The sequence below is a fragment of the Varanus komodoensis genome, unplaced genomic scaffold, assembly GCF_004798865.1.
Source record: "Varanus komodoensis strain SLA01 unplaced genomic scaffold, ASM479886v1 scaffold1, whole genome shotgun sequence".
Taxonomy (NCBI): Eukaryota; Metazoa; Chordata; class Lepidosauria; order Squamata; family Varanidae; genus Varanus; species Varanus komodoensis.
This window is the reverse complement of record NW_025335268.1, coordinates 136,555,745-136,580,067: the sequence shown is the minus strand read 5'-3', so window position 1 is coordinate 136,580,067 and position 24,323 is coordinate 136,555,745. Positions and strand designations below refer to the sequence as shown.

Below are 24,323 nucleotides of genomic sequence, written 5' to 3'. Positions count from 1 at the left end.
CAAACTAGCATAAACATCTGATGGTGATGCATCTTTGTACAGTTCATCCCAGGCCATGTGAAAGGGCACAAGTGTCTGAATATTTCTGAGTTTTCTGGCAAAGTTTAGGGCTGAGGTATGACTAATGCATTTGGGAAGCTAAACCACTTCCCTTGGGGGAGATGGATGAATGAGAAGCGTTTAAAAAAATTGGAGAAGGCTGCTTATCAAGACCAAAATATTTCAGACTCGTGAATCAAGAAGTCAGAGCTTGTAAAGAACAGTGATCCTGTTAAACAGCATATATTGTGGACTTGATATACCTTTTCTGTTGCCAATTTATGCGAGATTTTTTCCTTCTGCTTCAGAGGATTACCTGGTGAAAATCTGAGCTTGGGGGGTGGGGGAAAGAGCAGCACATTCAGTAGGATCAGGGATGAAAAAGATACAAGTTCATTCTTTCAAAAGGAGGCACTAGGGCCCGGAAAGAAAAGGTTGTTTTAATTTCCTCAGTGTGGCGGCTACATACATAACTAATTTCCTTTAGGTCTTGTGATGAACTAAGTAAACCACAAACTTCAACAGGAACCTTGCACACTGGTTCTTGTTTCCACTGTGGCATGCACTTGTCATGTCCATCTCTACCTCTGGCAGTTCAACTTCACCTAGTTTCACAGCATGGATCAACGAGAAATTATCATGCAAAACCTGGAAAGGGCCAGAAACACAAAGCTCAACAGAGGGGAGTTCACAAGTGAATTTTTGGTAAGTAACTTGTGGCAATATTTCTGGGTTTCACCTATTTCTAGGGGGAAACACCTAACTACAACAGCAGCCTTTACCATAAGTTGTAATTATTAAGCTACAGCAACCTGTAGCTTAATAATTACATTAAGTTTTCTAGCATGTAAATTAATAGCTGGACTTCAACGATAGATGATGAAATTTTTTAACTGCTTGGATTTTAAGGGACTTTACAATTTCCAAACTCTGTTCTTCCTATTTCTTCATGTTAACTGTATTAAAGGCATAGTGCTTTGTTGCAAAATGATATGGGTTCATTTCCTGCTAACATGGGGAGGGGAAAACAGAGCTTGGATTACAGATGGGCTGAGAGACATTCCTTTTTCTTAGACAATGTCAGTTCTGGGGAGACGCTCAGGCACAGTTGCCTCAGTGGACCCACCTCTTTACTTGTTGCCAGTGTGTGCTTGCTTGCTTGCTTGCTTGCTTGCTTATTTATTTATTTATTTAAAACTTTTCTATACCATCCCATACTTAAAAGTCTGTAAAGGATAGTTTACAGCAAATTAGGAAGTTTATTGTGGACTGGCTTTCTCACTTTGACCAGATCCACACTACTGCAGGAAAAGTGCAGGTAGCCACTCCTTCTCCTTGGCAAAGGCAAGTGAAGAAGCAACAGGAGCAAGGAGAAGAGGTTTGGAAGGAGCATCAGTGTGCCTTGGCAATGCCCAAAAGGGCCAAGCTCGGATTTAATAACTCTTCCTAGAATGCTTCATGGGGAATGTGATTTGGCTATGATTGGAAGGGAAGTTTGCAGATTTAATTAGAGCTGCCTTAGCTTTTCTTTCTCTCTCTGTGTGTGTAAAAACAGGTAGGTTTCATTGCCAGCTACTCCATGGAATGTGCAAGCTTAATATTGTGTGTAATATAATTTTTCCATCTATTTCATGGACTGCGTCTTGAATAATACACACTTTTCTTCAGAAATGAGCATCATGACATTTCTTCCCCTCTTGCTTCTTTCTTCCCCTCTCACAGACAAAAGAGGGGAAGAGAAGAATAGAATTTGTAATCTCTGAAGGGTTCAAGAATCATTTCAAAATGATCACTGATATTATTGGCTAGAGTGGCCATCAAAGAATAAAAAAGAAATAGCAAAGAGGGAACACCAAGGTAGGCCAGGGCGACTTATTTTATCGGCCAGGGCGACTGATTTTATAATGTTCATGTGTTTTATATTTTTAGTGGTTTATATATTTAACTGATGTTGTAGGCTGCCCCGAGGCTTCGGCAAATGGGGCGGCATAGAAATTTTTAAATAAATAAATAAATAAAATGATGGCCGCAAGTGTAGCTTTTAGCAAAATGGCAACTTGTCAGTAGCCCCATAAAACAATGGCTTTCAGACTGTGCAGTGCGTTGCGAATGTTCTGGGACACATCCTCAGTTCATCTAGGGGGAAGCAGTGAAGTCCACATGTCCAGTGTCATCTGTAAACTGAGTGTACGGCGTAGGGCATGTCCCTGAAGATAAATTGCTGCTAGGAAAACAAACACCTTTTGGGCTGCTACATTGACAAAAAGTTCTCCCAAATCAGGCTTTTATTGTATGATTGCACACAGTTTTATACGCAGTTTTATACATTATCTAAGTATTGTCTTCCATTTGTAAACCCATTGTGCTCTCTGACAACTTCTTTGTTCTTATTTGTTTGTCTAGATTTGTTTACTGCCTTTCTACTAAGAAAAATGGTTCACAGAGCAGCTTATAATCATAAAGAAATCTTGATTAAAGCAATATTTATTTATTTAAAACGTTTGTATGCCATCCTTCACTATTGTGTCTCAGGATGACTTACATGCTTAAAAGCAAAACCATAAAACAATAAATAGGACAATAAAATAAAATTATCAAAACCAGAAACAAATACATCCAGTCAAAACCAAATATAATAAAAGCGAATGTAAACAGGAAAATACTATTTTTTAAAATAACTATTAAAGAAAAAGGTTTTAACCTGGTGCCAAAAAGAGTATAGGCTCGACACCAGGCGAACTTCACTGAGGAGCATGTTCCATATTCTGGGCACCACCACAGAGAAGGTCCTGTTCCAAGTAGATGTCCTTTTTACCTCCTTTAGGGGGAGTTCTCGGAGCAGGGCCTCTCCCACTGATCTTAAGGGGTGTGATGGCATATATGGAAGGAGACGTTCCTTCAGGTATCCGGGTCCCAAGCTGTTTAGGGCTTTATAGGTCAAAACCAGCACCTTGAATTGGGCCCAGACTTCAACTGGAAGCCAGTGGAGTTGATAGAGACCACGTTATATGAGAATAACAGCCGTTCCCCTTCAGCAGTCTGGCCCCTCTATTTTCTACCAGCTGAAGTATCTGGACCATTTTCAAGGGCAGTCCCATGTAGAGCGCATTGCAGTAATCCAACCGGGAGGTTACCAGAGCATGACTTGCCATTGCTAGGCAGCGCTTGTGTAGGTAAGGACACAGCTGATGGACCAGCCAAAGCTGTAGGAAAGCACTTTTCACCACCGCTGCCACCTGGGTTTCCAATGACAGCTCCGGGTCAAGCAGCACTCCCAAGCTGCAGACCTGTCCTTTAGAGGGAGTGCTACCCTGTCCAGGACAAGGTCAAAATCACTTACCTGAAACCTCGATCCACCCACCAACAGGACTTCCATCTTATCTGGATTGCGGCTCAGTTTATTGGCCCTCATCCAGCCCATTACCTCGGCCAGGCACCGGTTCAGTACAGCCACTGCCTCACTTGGACTAGATGTAAACGAGAGGTAGAGCTGGGTGTCATCAGTCTATTGATGATTTGCAGCCCAAACCTCCTGATGATCTCTTCCAGCGGTTTCATGTAGATGTTAAAGAGCATTAAGACACCATTAAATTAGTAAAAAAACTTATCACAGAAGGTATTTCTAGACAGTGGGATCTTAGTATTAACAACCAGAATTGCATTATACAGCTATTCAATCTTTTCTTGCTTAAAGAATTAAGGAAAAAGATGAAAGAAGTGGTGGAAAGTTTGAGAGGCTTACAAGTAGAAGATGTCTAGGCCTGGCCATACAATTCCATGAATGAAGCTGTGTGTCTACCCATTAAAAGTCTTGTCTGGAAGCAGCGAGAAGAGAAAGGAGAAAAAGACTGCACAGCCGCAAAATTCTTTTTTATTGGTAGTGGTAGGAGCCCTCCATCTGAAAGGTAAAGGGGGACAATTGAAACTGTAACCAGGTTTTTTTTGCCCTTGACAGCTATCAAAGTGATATAAATTAGCATTTTGCTTTGCAAACAAACCTACCTAGTTCCCTTGAGTGTATTATTCGTGACACTGGGCAGGTTCACAGAATCTCTACAACCCACCACGGCCTACTTAAGCCACGATAGGTTGTGTCTTGTGGCAGCAGACATTTTGAATGGGGGGCAGCATTGTTATAGGGTTATTTATAACTTGTGGTAGGGCTATCTGAAGGCTGTTTCCCCTTCCAGTAACCCCTGCCGCCTAGATTCAGATGACCCACGGCAACCTCCGCTAGGGTTTGAATGGTTTTGACCATACACTGCAACTCACTGTGGCTGGGCTACAGCAATCATGTGATCCCCCTTGTTATGCATTGCGCTCCAGTGTTCTGTGCCCACAGAGTTGCCAACCTGGATAAACAGGGGAGATAACAATCTTACACCAGAGGCAGAGGTTGTGATAAGGACCAGCACTACCATCAGTCAGAGTGAGGCAGTTGCCTCAGGCAGCAGATGGTGGGAGGTGGCAGCAAGGTATGGAATGAGCTATGACCCAAGTAGCCTGCCCTGTAACCGCCAAGCTAACCTTTTGCCTTTGGTTGTAGTACAGGATGCTGTCCCATCATCAACTGCTAATCCAGTCAGCTTTTGTCCAGTGTGGGAATAAGTGCCATTTTGCCCTTTGCCTCAGGCAGAAAAACATTTTGGGCCAACCTATCCTGAGGTTGTCTTCAAGTTTCTCCAGTTCTTGTGTGCAGTCCCCCCCCCACACACACACACACTTTTGTGGAGGGGGAATGTTTCCCACATTTTGTACTCAGTTGGAAAATCTACATCGGTTACTAGGATATTGGCCCAATTAGAACAGGTTTTTTAAAACAATATCCCCCAGTGACTCATTCCAGACTAAAAAGACTTCATAGCAGTGCTTGTGAAAATGCCCTAAGAGCTTCTGGACTGAAGCAACTCTCCCCACCCCATCCCTGGAAGTCATGCCCAGACATGACGTGATAATTCTCTGAAAGACTGAGAGAGCTGAAGACAGGGATAAATGAGACATTTCATTCCTTCATGTCAATATATCTTTCTATGCTGCCCTGAATGGTAGCAAAACCATTCAATTGCAATTCATGCACTCCCATATTTTCATTTCTCCCTATGTGTATATGCAAATTTTGTATAGGAATTCACCAGCAGTGGGCAGACTTCAAGCTTGGAGGATCTACCCTGCTTTTTACTAGAACCCCAAGACCCACCAAATGGAACTGGCACCAAATGGTGCAAAAAGCACACCCTTAGATTTAAAACCCAGGAATTAGTTTTAAGTACCAGACTGGTACTCAAGGCACTCCCAGTCCTTCTGCGCAAGGATCTACTGGTAAACCTAACCTTATTTCCTTTCAGAAGTATAATAGGGGAGGCTGTGTGTATGGGTCATTACTATTTTTTAACAACTGGGAATCAGAAATCTTTGCCAATCTACTGCACATCACCCAGAGAGCTACCAATGGATCCAGGTCCGGCTTCTGCTCACCCTTGGATGACGGTTATTGTCTTGCTTCATTCTGAGGTTGAAGTGGGAGATACTGCAGCCACGCTGATTTTTCCCCTTTGCCTACTTGCACCTCTGCCTTTGCCTTCATTACCTTACCAGTTACTCTCAGATGAAGCTGATAAAATATGGAGAATGTTTTTCTGTTTCACCTGTGTATTTTCATTTTAAGAAACCCCATTACTTAAAAAAAACAGTGCTGTGTTCAAGTCCTTCACTACAAGTCTCAAGACTTTACTTTCAAGTCCAAGTAGAGTCTCAAGTCATTGCAGGAATCTGTAGAGTCAAGTCTCAAGACCCAACCTCCCTCCCCCGCCTCATCACAACCTGCTTCCCCACCGCCACCTCACCCCTTGTCCCTCCCTCCCACTGCCTCCCTCATGCAAAAGAAGAGCTGAAGCCCTCCCTTCTCTCTCCCCTATCGCAACCTCCTCCTCCCTAGTCTGTCCCACTCCTTCCCACCACCTCTGGTGTGTTTGTTCCTGCTTTCCAGGATATCCTGCCACATGGTAAGCCCTGGAGTGACTCAGTAGTAAAAAATGTAGAAATCTTGAGTTGAGTCAAATTACTTGCTCGCTGCTCCCAAGTTGAGTCTGAGTTAAGTCACTGACATAACTTGACTCGGACTTGGAAGTGAGTCACTTGACTTGAGTCCCCAACAATATCTAAAAAAATCCTATTGCTATGCATAAAAGTGCCATTTTACTGATGCCCTTAACAACAACAACAACATTGCTGCCGCTAGCCCTAGACCACCAGCCACAGAAGAAAAACCTGCATCAGGAAGCTAGAAGAGGGGGTGAGCTCACATGAAGCCTGGACGATAGTCTCCGACAGATGAATGTATGGAATGTTCCTTCCCAAGGGTCCACAAAGTGCTGACCTAGTGGCAGACATGAGCTCAACTCGGAGGGGCATGATTCACTGCACTTATTGCTAAATGATTTGCTCAGCCAGTGTTTCTCCAAGCTCAGCACAGGGTGGGAGATCAGCACCATTTCTAATGCATCCCATATGGGCAGGAGACATCTCTCTTCCCATATTTGTGCAGAGTGGGCTTCCTGTTCCCAGCAGCCCAGAGCCACATGCCCCCAGTGGATATTCTCTTAGCACATGGGGATTAGGCACAACTGAAGCAGGGCGAACATAATCCCTAACATAGAATTAGCAGCAATTAGATGTCTTTGTAGTTGTCAGCTAGAAGGACCTTTGGTTTCCGAAACCCAAATTTTCAAATATTGCAAGGAATTTTACAATTAGGGATAGAAAGCAGCTTCATGGACAGTTACTTTACACATTCAGTTTCCCCTGTGGAGCTGCATCCATACACTTTGTGACTATTAAACTGTAAAAGGTACATGTGAATGGTGGTAGGGATGAAATTTGGCATCTGATATGGCTGTTTGAAGTGAGGATGATCATCACTGCCTCATTAGTTCATCAGAATAATGTCAGGGACTTTCCACATTTTACAGAAGCAGAGAATTTAAATGAAATTGAGAGAACAGACAGACATCGCACAAGAACTAGGCTTCCCCATTTCTTTTTTTACAAGAAAATACTGGACCCATTTTCACATTCATATGATAACCTGAATGACTTTCACAGTGGATTTCTAGTTTTCACAGTCCAATATTATGAATGTAATAATGAATGAGTGCTGGCGGTAGTTAACCTTTGACCTGGTTGTGTCAATGCCTTATAATCCAGGTTTTGTGGGAGTTACTCAGTCTCAAGGTATTGTTTGGAGGGACATGTTCTCTTGTGTTCCTTTTCTGAGGCCTGCCATCAAGACCAGCTGAAGACATTTTGCCACCTTGGGTAAAGAAAAAAGTGACACTCCACACAGTCTCTCAAAAAGTGACCAAATTGGAAATTGGATTGCACTTCAACACTGACAACAAAATATCATCTTTTGGCATTGTTCTCTGACACTGTGCTCCAGGGCCTGCTGTCATGATCCTAACTGGCATTAAAAGCCTCTTCTGGGGTTTAGGCTATGCAGAATGCAGAATCATCCTGTTATTCCAAAGACAATGGTCTGCACTTTGCATACAAATGCATACAAATCTTAATGCAATTTTTAAAAACATCTCAAAATCCAGGACAAACCAATTTAAGATTGGCAAATGAGAAACTGAGAGGAAATGAAATTGAGAGATTTGGCTATTTCAGAAGTGAACTAGCACACATGCATAAAGGACTAGTGGATGATCAGCTGTAAAATACTTCATAGCAAAGATCTCAGTGGATCTAGTAGTCATGGAGGAAGGAACCTTTGACTAAATGCAGCTGTGTTGAAAACTGCTCCTTCTCAGGGCAATTTGCATGACTGTGGGGCCTTCTCTGTATCTGGATGCACTTTCAGTTCACCACCTGTAGGTAACAACTGTCAACAGAGCCATGCCAGGTCAGATGTTACTTCCTCCATCCAGGGGAGCACCTAAAGTACTCACCCAACTATTTTTCAAAAATTGTCTTCCATTTTGGCCACTGTTATAAGATAAAAACCTATGTCCACAATAAGCCAGGAAAGGGAGTCACAACCTTCAGTTGAGACTGCAGTTTTTCTTTCTTGTGAGGGTCAGATCATATGTGAGATCTTCCTTGTTGTTGATTATTATTGAGTCTATATGTTTAGTTCAGAAACGATTGCAGGTGCCACTTTTTCTTTCTATGTTATTGTATTGCTTACATCCCAGAAATTAGAGTAGTTGCTATTTGGTAAATGTGCCTGAAATATGTGTTTTATTTTACTGGCCACATAGAGTACAAGGAAACATGTTTGTTGGTTGGTTCATTGCATTGATTTATTCTCCATATTTCTACTAAGAAAATTGGCAGTCAGGGCAGCTTACAATCATAAATAAAAAACAATTAAAACAAAATACAATAATGCATTAGAATACAGAATAATATAGCAATAACAGAATAAAAACACCCAACCCAGAAGACCCACCTTTTATGCCAAAGTGGTCTTTACCTGCCAGCAGAAGGACAGCAGAGAGGCAGTGAATCTAGCCTCTTCCAACAGGTAATTCCACAGCTGGTGAACAGCTGCTGAGAAAACCCTCTCTTGCCCCAGCTCAAAATACACTTCCAAAGGAAACCCCACATTCAGCATCTTACAGTAGTCCGATAGGATGCAAATAAGGCATATGTGACTATGGTCAAATTAGACATCACTAGCTATGACCACAGTTGACTCATCAGCTGTAACTTGAAAATGCACTGCATGCATTTTCATTGCATGTTCAGGGAGTGCCACAAGCCCAAGGCTTCAGGAGAAATGTAACCTCATGCAGAACAGCCAGAGACCCTATTCTCTGATCAGCTTTTGGCTAGCCAGAACACCTCAGTCTTGTCCAAATTAAACTTCTATTTGTTTGCCCTCATCTAGTCTGTTACTGAAATTAGATGCTGATTTAGAACCAGAACAGCTTTGAGTTTAGACAGAAAGGAAAATTGAGTGTTATCAGCATAGTGGTGGAACCAAACGATAAAACTCTGGACAATATCTCCCAGTGGCTATATGTTGAATAGAATGGGGTCTGGGTATGGGACTCTGAGAAACACCACAGGCCAATGGCATGGCACCAAATAAGAATCCCCCAGCATCACCCTTTTAGATTGCCCCTCCAAGAAGGACCAGAGTCCATAGCTCCTCTCGGTTCCATCTCAGACAGTCACTCCAGAAGGATATAATGGTATAGAAAGCTGGCAAGAAGTCCAGGAGTACCAAAAGTGACAAGGCTCCTATCCAATTCCTGGGTGGATCATTCACCAAGGTGAGCAAACAGGCTCTGTACCCATAGCCAGACCTGAACCCGGATTGAAATGGATCTAGATAATTCAGGTCATCCAGAAATCTCTGGGGTTGGGAAGCCACTATATATTGCAACACCTCAGTGGAGATCAGCCAGAAATTACCCAATGCAGTGGGCTTTGGAGAGGAGGAGTTCTGTTTTTGTTGTACAAAGTCTTACCAGTACCTTTTAGGCAATATGTAATCACATTTGGCCATAAAGAGGCATCAGCACTACCTTTCCTATTTTGCCAATCCCACCCGTGTTTCTGCTTTCTTAAATCAGGAAAGACAAGAATGAACAAGTGGCAAATATTTGCCATCTTTTGAATCAGTGTGTCTCCCCCCCCGCACCCCCGCCGTGGCTTTGCTTTATTGAGATCACAAAGGACTAAATGTTTCAAGATGTTTTTTCTACCCTATTTTCTGCTCAGCCTTCTGATCCTTTTCCTTCACTTCTCTCTTTGTGACCTTTCTTCCTGACTTTTTTTTACCCATCTAGTCAATTGTTCTTTGTCCACATGTAGTTTTCCTGGTTTTCTTATTTGTAAGCATGCTTTTCTTTGTACTTTGCTGAAGAAAACTTAAGTTACTGTCTCTTTTCACTTAAGTGATTTCTATCTAAAATTCTATGGAGGGAGTTGCTCTCTCTCAGTTGATTTCTTATCTACCTTCCCATGATTTCAATTATTCTTTTCAATCAGAGCTTCAGACTGGCCATTCAATGGAGCTGATGCTTTCTCAGGCATTGAATGATATCTTTGTTGCCTTACATTGGTGCAGGTGATGCTGGATTTTTCAGCAGCATTTGATACCTTGCATCACATGTTACTTTCAGCATCCTGGGTATTATTGACATTTCTTGGTTGACTTCCTTCTTGCCAGATTGGCTTTTTCCCTGGCACTGTTTCAAATCCTTTTCCTCTTACTGTTGGGGTGACCCATGGATTTGTCTTTGGACCTCTTCTTCTTTCTCTTATACACTTCCTTTGAGTTGTCTTATCTCTGATTTTGGTTTTCAACATCATATTTATGCTGATGGAATCCTTTGAACACCTTGCTTTACCAATACTTTGATCAGCTCGCAGAGGAGGGAATGGGCATCTATGCAAAATTGCCTATTAGCAAATTCCGTATGGGAGTGTTCCCACTGTCTCATGCTGAATATGGATAAAACTGAAGTCTTTATTTTTCATCCTGATCACACTTCTTCTTGTTGTTCTTTTATACCTCCTCTCTGTCTTTAAGGCTCCCAGCTGGTCCTGGTGCAAGCTGCTAGGGACCTGGAATTCCTGGTGGGTGACAGCATGTGCTGTGCTCCTTTATTGAAAGTACAATGTGAATTTGTAATTTCCAGCCAATGAATGTCTGACAGATTTGCAAGTTCCTGTCTCCAGTGACAGTACATATTCTGGTCTGAGCTTTGGTTGTGTTGCACTTGGACTATTGTAACAGTCTTTAAGCAGGACTTCCTCTGTCCTCCTCTTCTCCTTTGATTCTGGTACAGATGAATATTGTTAGGACTGTTTTTAATCTTACTTAATTTTCCCATATTACCTGCCATCATGAAGTCCTGCATTGGCTTCCATTGAAGGACGGAGCTGATTAGAAGATTTTGGTCCTAGTTTTAAGGCTTTATGACTGCATTATTCGGTATACCTTTCCCCTTTTTTGTCCTGGAGTGTTCTGGGTTGAGTCCCCAGATCCATGGGTCAGGCCATCCTGACCCTTTTTACCTCATGAATTGTAGTGTTCCATTCCCATGCATACTAGGACCTCATTCTTCCTCTGCGGCATCCTCTCCTGCTACCACTGTGGTTAGAAAGTTTGAAAGAGTTTAAGAGGGGTCTGAATTTTTTTTTTGCTTGCGTAAGGAGATTGGTGATGGTTTGAATGTTCATATGGGTTTTATGTAAGTTTTATTATATGGGCTTTATGCAAGATTGATTGTTAATATTGTATATTGGATACGTATTTTTTAGCTTTATTTCTGTAGCTATATTGTATATTAAGGTTGCCAATATAATTAATACATTTAAGTATTTTGAATTGTTGCTTTATTGTAAAGTGCTATTTAAATACATACTTTTCTTTGCAATACTTGAAGACCATATGGCAGAGCCATCCTGCACTCCAGTTGTAGGAGAAATCCACCACAGAGCTGTCACAAAGGGGTTAGGTTTAGGGTTAGGGTACCTGTAGTTCACATCTGGTGTTGCTTGTACTATTTGTTCACATATATTTGCCCAGTTAGGACAATATTCTCCAAGCTGGTACTATCCCATCATCCTTGACTATTGGCCATGCTGACTGGGAAGTTGTACTGCTCTATTTCATGGTCAGGGGTGGTGCCAAGTTGCAAGCATTTGCACCTGGGTCTCCTAGAGAGCACAAAGGAAAGAAACATGAAGACGTCCTATGAACAAACACAGGCCTGTTGTGCTGTCTTCAATTCCCTGGTTCATGGCTACATGCAACAGATTTAGTAATAAGGGTCACTTGAGAGAAATTTAGGCTAATCTGTTAGGAATGTTTGGGTCTAAAGGCTTCTGTCTCAGTCAAGGCGTTTGGTACTCTTCCAATTTTCTGATTCAATGGTTCTCATAGAGCTGAGCATGACACTGCTTTGTAATAAGCTTTTGACTCATCTAGTCTTCTGTTTTTCACTTACAGTTTCTCATTTTCTGGCAGTTTTGCCCTTAGTACGAAGCTATTTTAATAAGACAGGTGTAGCACACTGCTTTTCAGTTCCTAGCAAGTGTGTTCTACAGGAGCCCTAGTCAGATGAGATATTTGTGAACATGAATATTTGGATGGGGACAAGCAGGAATGGAAATGTGCCCTCTGATGCTGTCTCCCACTAGTTCATTCACCCCACAGCCCACGGAATTTCCAGAAACCCCAGTGAACTGGCCTGCTGTTATGCATGGAGCACCCCCGCCACCTTCTTCACTTCCTTAACTGAAGTTTTAGTATATTAATGGTTGGATGTCGCCGGGGGGAATTGTTTTATGCTACTTATTTATTGTAAGCCGTCCTGAGACATTCTGTAGGAAACAGGATAGAAAAGCTTTTAATAAGTAAATAAATTCTATATTGCCCCATATCTGACGCTTTCTGCGTGATTTGCAATGAAATGTACATGCTTACAGAGATTCTTGATTTTTTCTTATTTTTACACTTAGACACAAAGTCCTTTTCTGGAACTAAGTGTTGTTTCTTTCCAAATAAATGTGTTCCAGGGAAGTAGAATAAATTATCTGCAGTCACAACAGTGTTTTAAATTAGGGTGTAGTCCTATGCCTATGTAGCCAAAATCTTTCAACTCCCAGCATGCCCTAAAGTGGGCTCATTCTGTGAACTGGAAGGTTATAGTGTTGTGCACTAAGGGTACAGTCCTGTAGGCTGCACCTTCAGTGATCTTCCTTCCTGAAGTTCAGAGGCTTATGGTCATCCTGTGCAAAGCAGAAGTGGCTGATGTGATCTTCATCTTCCTGTTCCCTGCATATTTTTTTTTAGGTGAGCATTTTATGGGGGGGGGCAGGTGGATAGGTACCATCTAGAGAAGGCATTTTGAAGGAGGCTGCTAGAGGCTTAGGATGGCTCATATCATGGCATCTACATTCTCCTCCTTCCCTGCCCCCTGAAATACTTCCTTTCAACCACAACAGTTCTTTCTACATCTACTGCAAGAGGAAGAGTAGGGAGCAGATTCCCTCCCAAGGTCATGATGCTGTCTCTGACTTCAAAGACAGAAATCTGAACTATCTTATGGTCCTTCAGACAGTGACTGGCTTCACACAACATGACAATGCTGAGTGTGGGTTGTTGAACTTTGGGCAGTTGTTAAAAGGTGGGTTATTATGTTGTCTGAATCCAACTTCAGTAACAAGTCATGGCTTGTTAACCATGAATAATCCACACAGAGAAGCCAGTTCCAGAAGGCAGACCAACTGAGTAGTTACCACCATCTGTAATCACCTGACTAACTTAGCTCTTTCAGGAAACCAAAGTACATGCTACATGGTAAATCTGCAACTAGATTTCTTGCCATTTTTGCTCTTACTTCAGATCAGTCATGTTGGGGTATGTGAGGGAACTGGGCTGAGTGTTGTGACTCAAATGGAAGGCTGAGGTTCAAATATTCTAAGCAACCTTAAGCCACAATGCTTGGGGTAACAGCTTAGCCCTTTTCTCCAGTATTGTTTCCTCATCTAAATCAGCTTCCTGGAAGCAAGGGTTCGCCCCTCTGATGGACAATATAGACAGAATTCTGACTTTCCTTATCATAGCTGAGTGTGGCATTGAGAGGCTAATTCAGATTGGAAGAATGGCACTGGAGAAGGAGGATAAATACCCTCTTAACTGGCAATATTTCCTTGATCAGATTTGGAGCCACATCCCTGATAGCTAACTGAAAATAAAAGTGGAAAAAATGGGGAGATCCAATAGAATTTTTTCCTTTCTAATTCATCACTCAGCCCTGATTTTTGCACCAAGATACTTAAATGCTTTGAATTGGTTTATGTAAATGTGGCAGTGTCTTGGTATGGAATGTTCACTGTTTTGGAATGCCTGAAATATTGGTGTACAATAGGGTGGAAAGCATAAGAGGGTAGAACATAGTCTTAACTGGATGCATTAATTCAGGTATGGGCAACCTGTGGCCCTCCAAGTGCTGTGGCATCAACTCAGATATCACCATTGACTCAGCTGGGTGTGATGGGAATTGTGTCTTCCAAGATGCCACCCTCCCCATAAAAGAAGCACAATTCGAATAACATGTTAGTGACCGCTGCAGGCCTTAGTATCTGCCTTTCTGTAACCATTGTCAGGATTATGTGGAAAGTTTGTAGAATCTGTACAATAACGAGACATTTTCCAAATTCCACATATGCTGGTTATGTGCATACTTCTTCCTTCTCAGTCTTGTGGAATCCAGTGAAGGGCTCTGCTGTATTTTGTCATGGGTACTGGAATTTTAGATGATTCAAGAGCTTGACTATTGATATGGCAGAGGGGTGTTGTTGGAAAAAATGTAGCGTTTTGCTCCAGTTGAGCTGCTCCTCATTTGTCAACAGTTGAAGGACTTTCATATTTTCCAGACTTGCCTGAGCTTGGTGTGATTCCACCACATCACACCTGTGCAAGGACGGCAGAAGTTCGGTACAAATGGGTAATTTTCTTTGAAGCCACATCAGAAATTCATGTGCTCGTGTTACGCATGGTTCCTGCTCGGCACATAAACTTTCCACTCCTCTGAAGCCTCCCACTGCTCAGTAATGACGGCTGTTTAGTTCTTGCTGTGGTTGTCTCAAGAGAGGCTAGTCAGGAAATAATGAGAGATGCAGTCCTGTGATACTGTTTACATGTTTGCTGTATTTTTTTTCTTTATATTTTAACCTCAGAAACTGAAAAGGCAATCGGCAACCTACAAAGCAGACAAAATCTACCCAACAGCTACATCTGAGATGCCAGAAAATATCAGCAAGAACCGGTACAAGGATATCTTGCCATGTAAGTTAGGAATAATAATTAACGAGCACGAACACACTCTCACAATAGGCAAAGATATGGGCCCTACTCCATACGCATCAAGACACTGGTACAATCGATACATGCTTTCTGATCTATGTCTGAAAACCTCCATGCATCATTTTCAGCACATATGGGAAATCTATGGCCTGCAGGCCACAGGTGGTCCCTGGATGCCTCAGGATGTTCCCCTACAGGTGTCCTAATCCTTCTCCCTACTGCAACAGGATCCTGCCATGAAGATTTGGTTCCCCACAGCCCACAAAACAGGCAGTTGCCAGGCCGGGGGGGTGCACTTGTTATGGGGAGGAACGGTGTGCAAGAAGAGCCACCCTGAACACCACTTCCTCCTTGAATTTTGTGTGTGTGTGAAGGCAAGTCCATGGGAGGAAGTGAGCAGGTGTTCGACTGGGTGTGAGTGTGAGTGTGTAGAAGTCTGTGTATGTGTGGGGAGGCAAGGGGGATGCTGACCCTGGCTGCACCCATGGCCAGCTGAGACTGCCCACTGGTCATGTCCACGGGTACGTATTCCCTGAGCCATTGGCCACTGTCATGTGCTACGCCTGAGGGCCAGAAGTTACCTACCCTTGTTTCAGGGTTTTTTCCAGATACTAAGAAAAGCACCCTTACCTTTATATGGATAGGAATACCCAGGAATAAGCAATAACTATGAAAGTGGTTCCTGCAGCAAAAAAACAGTGGTGTTGTCATGGGATGGGGTACTTGTGAGACTCTTGTAATCATAATCCAATCCTGCTTTGATGGAAGCACTAACCCAAGTGAAATTGTCTTTTTCCTAGCCATTAAGAGAACAATCCGATGGTCCCTGGACCACAGGATAGCTTAGAAGGGGGAGCAGAAAGGCTGACTCCCCCCCCCAGACACCTGGCAGCACAGCCACTCTGGCTGCCTCTCCAAGGTGGACGGGGAGAAGAGGATGGTGGGTAAATTACACCCTATAATTCCTCTCCTGAGAGAACTTTTGCCGATTTGTCATTTCAAGAGGGAACCAAAGACACATCGTAGGCTCAAAACTAGTTTTTATTAACAGGATTCAGCTGAAGGGTGAAACCGTTGCCTTAAAAACGAAGCGGTCTCCACACCTTTATGTCACAGTTCAATAAACTTTTCTGCCTTGGCCAGCAGCTCAGTTACCACCCTTTAGTTGTAAACCTATGCAGAGCGGTCAGGCGGTCAAGTCTTCCTGATATTATAGTCAGTAAGTAGTGTACTTCAGCCCACCTAGTCATTTTACATGTTGCATATGGCTTGTGCTTACTTTATCCTGATAATTGCTAGGCCACATTTTATCGAACAAGGAGACCATGAAAGATGAGAAGAGTAATCAAACCTCTTCTCCCTCTCGAGGCAACTTTGCTAGATGTGTTGAAAACAGTATAGAATGGATGAGAGCTGATGGCAGCTGCTTCCGGTGTTCCTACCTGGCAGGGTGGAGGAATCTCTGAACCCCCCAGACTGGGGGGCACCGAAGCACCAAGGGCATAGGACTGCACCCTATTTTTTTTTCCTTTTGAGTTAAGAACAAGTAAAAAGCTACTAATGATCACTGTGTCTGATCCATAACAACTGAGTCATTTTAACATGTTCCTACCACAAGAAGCAATAACATCTATGCACACGTATGGTTCCATGAGTCATATTCACCTTCAGAGAGCTTTTTCAAACTATATTTTTATTGGTCTTTGACAAGTGCACTGGTTTGCACTTACGGCTGTCCAATAAGTGTAGTCTTGCCTGGTCCATTTCCTTATCAGCTACAGCTGCTAAAGTGAGGACAAGGTGACAGTGATTTGGGAATATAAGACACAGATCAGTGCTGTTTGCTGTTTATTATTGCAGTTGTACAACATTACATTTTAAAAAGTCCATGCTGCTTGCTGAACAGTGTGTCTCTATCTGGTCCTCTTCTCAAGGAAGCAAACTATATTTGCACCCATGGTATCCATGGGGCCGTTCAGCACACTTATTGTAGGAGTTTTTGCTTTCAGAGAGAGTAAGGGAAAAAATGCATGTGCTTTGGAGCTGCTCAGTTGACAGCAAGACGCAAACACAGCATACGCAACAGGGCCCGGCCTTTCCCAATAAAGGATGGGGTCCCATGAAAGGCATTAATCCATATACTAGTGTTCAGCTGTAGAATTCTGGCCTATTTTCTTCTCAGCTACAGCTGCTAAAGTGAGGACAAGATGACAGTGCGTTTAAGCTAATTTGCACACCATTACCAGAGTCCAAGTACCTAGATGTCAGGTGAAAGGCACCAGAAAAGAAGAAAAAGCAGCAAAAAAGGTGCACCAAAAGATGTGAAGGGGACAATATCTCTCCCTTGATTATGTAATCATCTTGATTTGAAGTATTGAACTGATAGTTCTATGTTTCCTTCACATTCTGAACACTTCCGCAAGTCTCCAGCTCCTCCAAAAAGTGGAGAATTTAACTCTCACTTTTCACAGCATTTTTGGAGCACTTACTGATGTAGTTACTGAAATTCTCTGCCAGTTCTTTTAAAAAACAGAGGTAAAGGCTGGAAGATAAATGGAAAGGAAACGTGTACACCTGTAGTGACAGATCAATTCCTTTTGTGAATCTTTGTTGGCGCAGTGTAGAAGAAGCTAAGCTGTCATTAAGAATAATGAGATTTTAGTGTCACTGTTTTTTTCTGCTTCTAGAGAGGCCAGAAAGTAAGATGGGGAGGCACACTGCATGTCCCCTAATGTGCTAACATATGCATTCCTAACCAAATGCGTGGGATGCCTATGCAGCTGGTTTGCTTGGACATAACTTCAGAGAACATCCATTGTGATCCATAAGAACATAAGAAAAGCCATGCTGGATCAGACCAAAGGTCCATCTAGTTGGGCACTCTGTCTGCTTGGTGGAAAACCAGCTTCCACAGGATTCCTCAAGCAGGAGGGACCTGAGACCTCTGCCTGCCCGAGCACCTCAGCAAGTGGTGTATGTAGGCATGCCACCTCTGGTAAAGGAGTTAGCACATAGCTAACAAGGCTAGTAGCCACTGATAGCCTCCTCTTCCTCCATGAATCTGTTCAATCCCCTTCGAAACGCATCCCAATTGGTGGCCATCACCACTGGCAGCATATCCCATAGTCTATCTATGCACTGTGAAGAACTTCCTTTTCTCTGTCTTAAACCTCCTACCAATCAGCTTCATGGCATGATCCTGGGTCCTAGTGTTAAGGGACTGGGAGAAAAACGTGCCCCCTCCACTTTATCCACACCATGAATTACTTTGAACTGCTCTATCATGTCTCCCTTTACTTGCCTCTTTTCTAAGCCAAATAGTCTCAGTTGTTGTAGCCACTCTTAGGGCAATTGCTCCAGACTCTTGATAATTATTGTTGTCATTCTCTGTACCTTAAACTTTATGCCTCTATGAAGCATTCATAATATAGTGCATTTTACAGTTCTTTTTTGTTTTTGCTCCTTTTAGATGATCACAGCAGAGTGAAGCTCTCCCTTATTACATCAGATAAAGACTCGCATTATATCAATGCCAATTTTATCAAGGTAGTACATTTTGGATATGACATTCTATTGCCTGCATATAATTCTCATTGACTTAAAGCTCGACTGAGTGGAAAACATAAACACAAACTATTATTTTGGAATATACTATGACAATAACTGGGTCATTTCAGGATATTAAAAGGAAAAAGTAAGGGAATCTAAGGATTGAGGAAGACATCTCTGAAAGTTAGGTGTACAAGGGGGGACCCAAAAAACCCAGGAATTTATTTAAAAAATTTGTGTATTTATTTTTACATGTTCAGACTTCAGTCACCTTCAAAGTACTCTCCATTTGATGCAATACACCTATCGAGACATTTTTTCCACTGCTCAAAATGGGTTTTGAACTTGTCAATTTTGATGCCTTTTAGTGCTTCTGCCGTTTTTTGTTTCACTTCTTCCGCATCTGCAAAATGTTTCCCTTTGAGGACTTTTTTCTTCCGGGGAAACAAAGGACAGTCACACAGGGTGAGGTCGGGTGAATAAGGAAGGTGGGGCACAAGCGTCCTGCCATTTTTGGTCAAAAACATTCAGCTGAGAAAAAATCACTCCTGCACGTTGTTCCTGTAAGTCAGCCACCACAAAATAGGCAAATGCTTTGAAAGAGTCTCCAAAACAAACTCACTGAAGCTGAATGCAGCCTCTCACGTCAACCCAGCTGGGTACAGTGATGCAGATGGGTTCTTGGAACACTCACCTAGTGAGGGAAGCCTGTACTACAAGGGGTCCACCCTCCAGAGGATAATTCCTGGGGGGAAGTTGGGGGGGAGTCATTGGCTAACAGATTGGAAAGAATATTATCTATATATGAATTGGCACTGCATTGCGGAGCTTTTCTAACATTGCATCGATATCCTGCCATTTTTCCTGTGGCAAAGAAATCAAGGCACCTTACATAGCTCTATGTTATCCTCATAACAACAGCCCTGTGAGGTAGGTTGGGCTGAGAGTCTGTGCTTGGCCCAGTCATCCGGTGAGCTTTATGTCCGAGTGAGGACTAGAATCCAGATCTCCAATCCAGCACTCTAAGTAGCATGGCATACTGGCTCTCTTCTGCTTTCTGTGTGTCAAGAATATGACTCCAGGTGCACAGAACCATACATTTGCTGTATGGTTGGGAAAATATGAAGGGATGGTCAGCTATGAAGGCTTTCAATTCATCATCACAACTCTGTAGGCATGGAAGGTGTTGGCCTGGATCCATCGGTAAGGGACCTCAGGAAGGGGATGCATCAAGAGTCAGCCAAGGGTGGGCTGCCAATCCTACCATGCCCCAGGCAGTCGGAAGGGGCTCACTTGAACAGTCAGTAGCATGAGGTGAGCAGCTGACTCCTTCCTCCCCACTGAGGCTCCTGGTGTGCAGACCAGCGTGGAGAGAGGGGATAGCAGGTGGATTGCTCAGTCGATGGATCCAAGTGGTGGTCATTATTCAAGCCAAGCAAGGCTGTTTCTGCCTTGTTCCCTCCTGTCTTCCTTGCCCTTCCATCAGCAACATGCTAACTAGCATACGCAAAGCCCCTTTGTTCCTCCAGGAGGCCCTTGGACTATGCTGCTGAAGAGCACCACCCTGGGGCTGGTGAAGTTACTGTCCTTGACTGGTTTCTGTGCAGATAGGAATTTAAAAAATAATAATCTTTGACAGGCAAAGAGAAGAAGAAAGTCTTCTCTCTACCTCTTGTTGGCCAGTGTAAGCCAGCAGGGCTTTGGAAGTGGCAGATGACCCACTTAGTTTCTTCTTGGTCATGTCAGATTGCTCTCTAGGTTAACTGGATTCCCCTGTCTTCTCAGAGCAGAACCATGCTGGGAAAGTTCTCTCTTCTTGTAGTTCTCTTAGACATTTAACAGCATGGGGTCACAGTCTCCTCCTCTTGCAGCCCTTCTGAAATTACTGAGGCAATTCATTTTATGATATCATGGGAAAATGTAAAATATTTCAGAATGGTCAGCAGCTTGATACTTTTTAGTAAGTTATGCAAGCTTGTATTTTATTCACTTCCTTTTTAGGGTGTATATGAGCCAAAGACCTACATAGCTACCCAGGGTCCACTTTCGACAACAGTTGTGGACTTCTGGAGGATGGTTTGGGAATATAAAATCCTGGTAAGCCACAGATCAGTGCTGTTTGCTGTTTATTATTGCAGTTGTACAATAATACATTTTAAAAGTCCATGCTGCTTGCTGAATAGTGTCTCTATCTTATCCTCTTCTCAAGGAAGCAAACTATTTATATTTGCACCCATGGTTTCCATGGGGCCATTCAGCACACTTATTGTAAGAGTGTTTGCTTTCAGAGAGAGCAAAGGAGAGAGTGCATGTTGTTCGGAGCTGCTCAATTGACAGCAAGACGCAAACACAGCATACACAATAGGGTCCAGCTTTTCCCAATAAAGGATGGGGTTCCATGAAAGGCAGTAAGTCCTATACTGGTATTTAGCTGTAGAGTTCTGTGAATGATTGCAAAAGCCTCTACACATAGTCGTCATCATCTGAAAATGGGAGGAAAAAACAATCCATCACTGAGACTGGTTTGCACATAATAATAGGCCATGGTGTGGTTTGCTAAAATCTGGCTTGTTGTTGATTAGGTTTGCATGACATGAAAACATATCAAGACTTGCTGTGTCATCTGCATGCTTGCTTGCTTGCTTGACCACTTTGAAGGGATTGTCTATACCTGTCAAAAAGGGGATCTCAAAGGGAAAAGAAAAAGAAAAATGTGATATAGGGAGGAGAGAGATGGCTTAGTCCTTCCATGGCATCCTCTGATATATTCATGAGGGACTGAAGTGGAAGGGCCAACAACCTACAGTAAGCCCAATAGCCTGCTAGGCATACTTGGATTGTTTCACCAAATCCCAATCCACTGTGGTTTATTGCCAGGATGGGTTGCTGTGAACTGTGATTGTTGTGTATGAAGGTATCCCCATAGACAAACCAGAAATAATCAGCTATAAACCAGAAATAGAACCCATGGTTTGTTATTGGCTTATGAAACCTGGATATTTAAACCATAGCCTGTGATATCTCAGCGCTTAACCATGGCTTATTTGAGATGCTGTAAACTCTGGAACAGAGGAAATGAGCAAGAGACAAGAGAGAAACAAACCAGAAATAGGGAACACAAAACAATAACCTGTTTTGTCTTTGCTGGTATGCAAGAAAATTCATAGCTAAAGCAACAAACCATATGCTTGTATTATGTATGAATGCATCCATATCTGTTTGTGCCTGGTGGTCTCTAGTGCCTGGTATTCTATTGTTCTCAATTTTTCTAGCTTGAATATTATAGGAAGTCTATTTCTTACATTCATGGAACTGTTTTTTGCATAATAGATCCAGATAGCATTTAACTTCCCCAGATGTTTCTTCCCTATATGCTAACAGCAAATACTAAGATATAACAACAATGGAAGAAGACTAAAGTTAGTAGCAGCAACTACTAGAGTTTGATAGAGTCTAATATGCCTAACTCAGAATCCTTCTCAGGTTCTAAAACCACTGTCTATGCAAAAAGCAATTAAATGTTACAGCTCAAATAAATCAGCAAAATGAAGGAAATGTGTCTACTTCATCGTTCTGTTCCTAGGATTTGTGTTTCAGGTGGTGTGGCAGCATAGAAATAAATAAATAAACAAGACAGAGATGATAGCAACTTTATCAGAAAACTATAACGCCTCCATTAGTCCTGCCCACCACAGTTTTCTTCAAATGCCATTTGTTCCCAAAGGCCTTTTTTGCTGCCAGCTGGATCTGGAATCTGCTCTTCTGCCGCCAAATCAAATTCTTCTTTTTATTTTTCTAGATTATAGTCATGGCTTGCATGGAATTTGAAATGGGAAAGGTAAGTACTGTGTGAAAGGATGACATATAAGTTCCAGTTTTCATAGAAGAATCTGTGTTTGGGGTCAAGTGTTGTCTGTATTAACTAGTACTGACTCTCCCTTTTCAGTACACTGTTTATATACTCTTTATAATATAATTAATATCATTGCTTTCAATGGAAGGTAAACCCGATTATTTCTTGATCTGCATTCAGGAGCCTAGCATTTTCATGATCCTGTCTGAGAATCCTGCTCTCACTTTTTTCAGAACAAGGCATATGATTGAATACTGGGACACTCAAAGCATTTTAACCTCAAGCTCCAAGACCAATTCTTTAATGACAATCCCTCCTCCACAGACATTACTACTATTGGGCAGGGGGAAAAGGCATACAGACATCTGCATGATAGAAATGTCTGTTCTTTTTAAATCTTGTCATTGGGCTTTCTGTATGAATCAGTTGTTGTCCTAGGAAAAGATATGAGAGCAGACACAGCAGGAAGACAAATAACCACAAACTCCTTCTACTTTTTTCCTACAGAAAAAATGTGAAAGATACTGGGTAGAGGTGGATGAGACTCCAATCCAGCTGGGACCTTTCTCTATTTTCTGTGTGGGTATATCCCTCCCTTCCTGTTTAATTCATAGGCTTCTGCTTTCATAGAAAGAATTGCGATTTAAATGTCATCTGGTTTGTTTCCCCTTTAGGAGGCTGAAGAGAAGAGAAGTGACTATGTGATTCGCACTTTGAAAGTGAAACTGAATGACAGTGTACGTGTGGAACCATCTGGACAATGGGAATGCAGGGTGGGCTTGGGCTTTCCATGTACAATGGTGATCCATCATTGTGGAAAATTCCCCCCCTCCCTATCTCTCTCATTGACTCACATGTCTGTGTAGCCTCTTTTGTGGTTTCAGTACAGCACATTCCCCATATTCCTGAGTTTGCAGGTCGGTGGGTGGAAGGGATAAGGGCTAATAATTCTAAGCACTCACATAAATAGCCAAACACCTCCAAATACCACTCGAAAGGAAGACGTAATCCTTTCACAGAAGAGCTTAATATAATCCCAGGGCAGATCATATGATATCCTGATATCATGCCCCATGATATCCTGGTGGAGAAACTGAGGAGTTTTGGGATACACCAAAGCACTGTCCGGTGGATTAGGGCATGGTTGACTGACCAAAAGCAGACGGTAACCATTAGTGGGGAATCATCGGGATGGCGGCCAGTGACAAGCGGGGTCCCCCAGGGCTCTGTCCTGGGGCTGATCCTGTTTAATCTTTTCATAAATGACATGGAAGAAGGGGTGAACAGTTTGCTGATCAAATTCGCAGACGGCACTAAAATTGGAGCAGTGGTCACAACTGAGGAGCAGGTACTCCAGATCCAAAAGGATCTGGACAGACTATGGAAGTGAGCAGGAGACAACAGGATGGCGTTCAATGTGGATAAGTGCAAGGTCTTGCACTTGGGGCATAGGAATAGGTGTCATAAGTACAGGTTATGTGACAAGTGGCTGGAGAGCAGCACTTGTGAAAGGGACCTCGGGGTGCTGGTTGACTGCAGGCTAAACATGAGTCAGCAGTGTGATGCGGTGGTCAAGAGGGTGAACGCCACCCTTGGTTGCACAGCCAGAAGTGTGGCTTCTAGATCAAGAGAGGTATTACTAGCACTCTATACAACCCTGGTGCGCCCACAACTGGAATGTTGTGCTCAGTTTTGGGCCCCTCATTACAGAAAGTATACAGGCAGGTTAGTCGTGCAGCGTAGGGCCACAAGGTTGGTGGCCGGTTTGCAGGGGATGCCGTATGAGGCGAGACTGAAGGAACTGGGCCTCTTCAGCCTGGAGAAGAGGAGACTCAGAGGGGATATGTTGGTGACATACAGGTATGTGAGGGGATGTCACATGGAGATGGGTAGAGACCTGTTCTCCCCTGCAGAGGACGGCAGGACACACTCCAATGGAGCAAAGCTCAGGGAGCCAAGGTTCCGTTTGGATGCCAGGAAGCACTTCCTGACAGTCAGGGCCCCGAGGGTGTGGAATGGGCTTCCACGAGAGGTCGTTGAGGCCCCATC

The 24,323-nt window shown here is 42.9% G+C and overlaps 1 protein-coding gene across 2 annotated transcripts in view; it reads left to right on the top strand.

The window, feature by feature from the left end:
* Positions 1-242: 242 nt before the first annotated feature.
* Positions 243-24,323, top strand: part of PTPN22 (protein tyrosine phosphatase non-receptor type 22) — a 53,937-nt gene continuing 29,856 nt past the window's right edge. For both annotated transcript variants that reach the window (XM_044447488.1, XM_044447480.1), the window contains exons 1-7: positions 243-744; positions 14,746-14,854; positions 18,342-18,418; positions 20,423-20,518; positions 22,221-22,259; positions 22,782-22,853; positions 22,949-23,011. In XM_044447488.1, the coding sequence (XP_044303423.1) occupies positions 658-744; positions 14,746-14,854; positions 18,342-18,418; positions 20,423-20,518; positions 22,221-22,259; positions 22,782-22,853; positions 22,949-23,011 (543 nt within the window). In that variant the 5' untranslated portion in view covers positions 243-657. The remainder of the gene's footprint in view (positions 745-14,745; positions 14,855-18,341; positions 18,419-20,422; positions 20,519-22,220; positions 22,260-22,781; positions 22,854-22,948; positions 23,012-24,323) is intronic.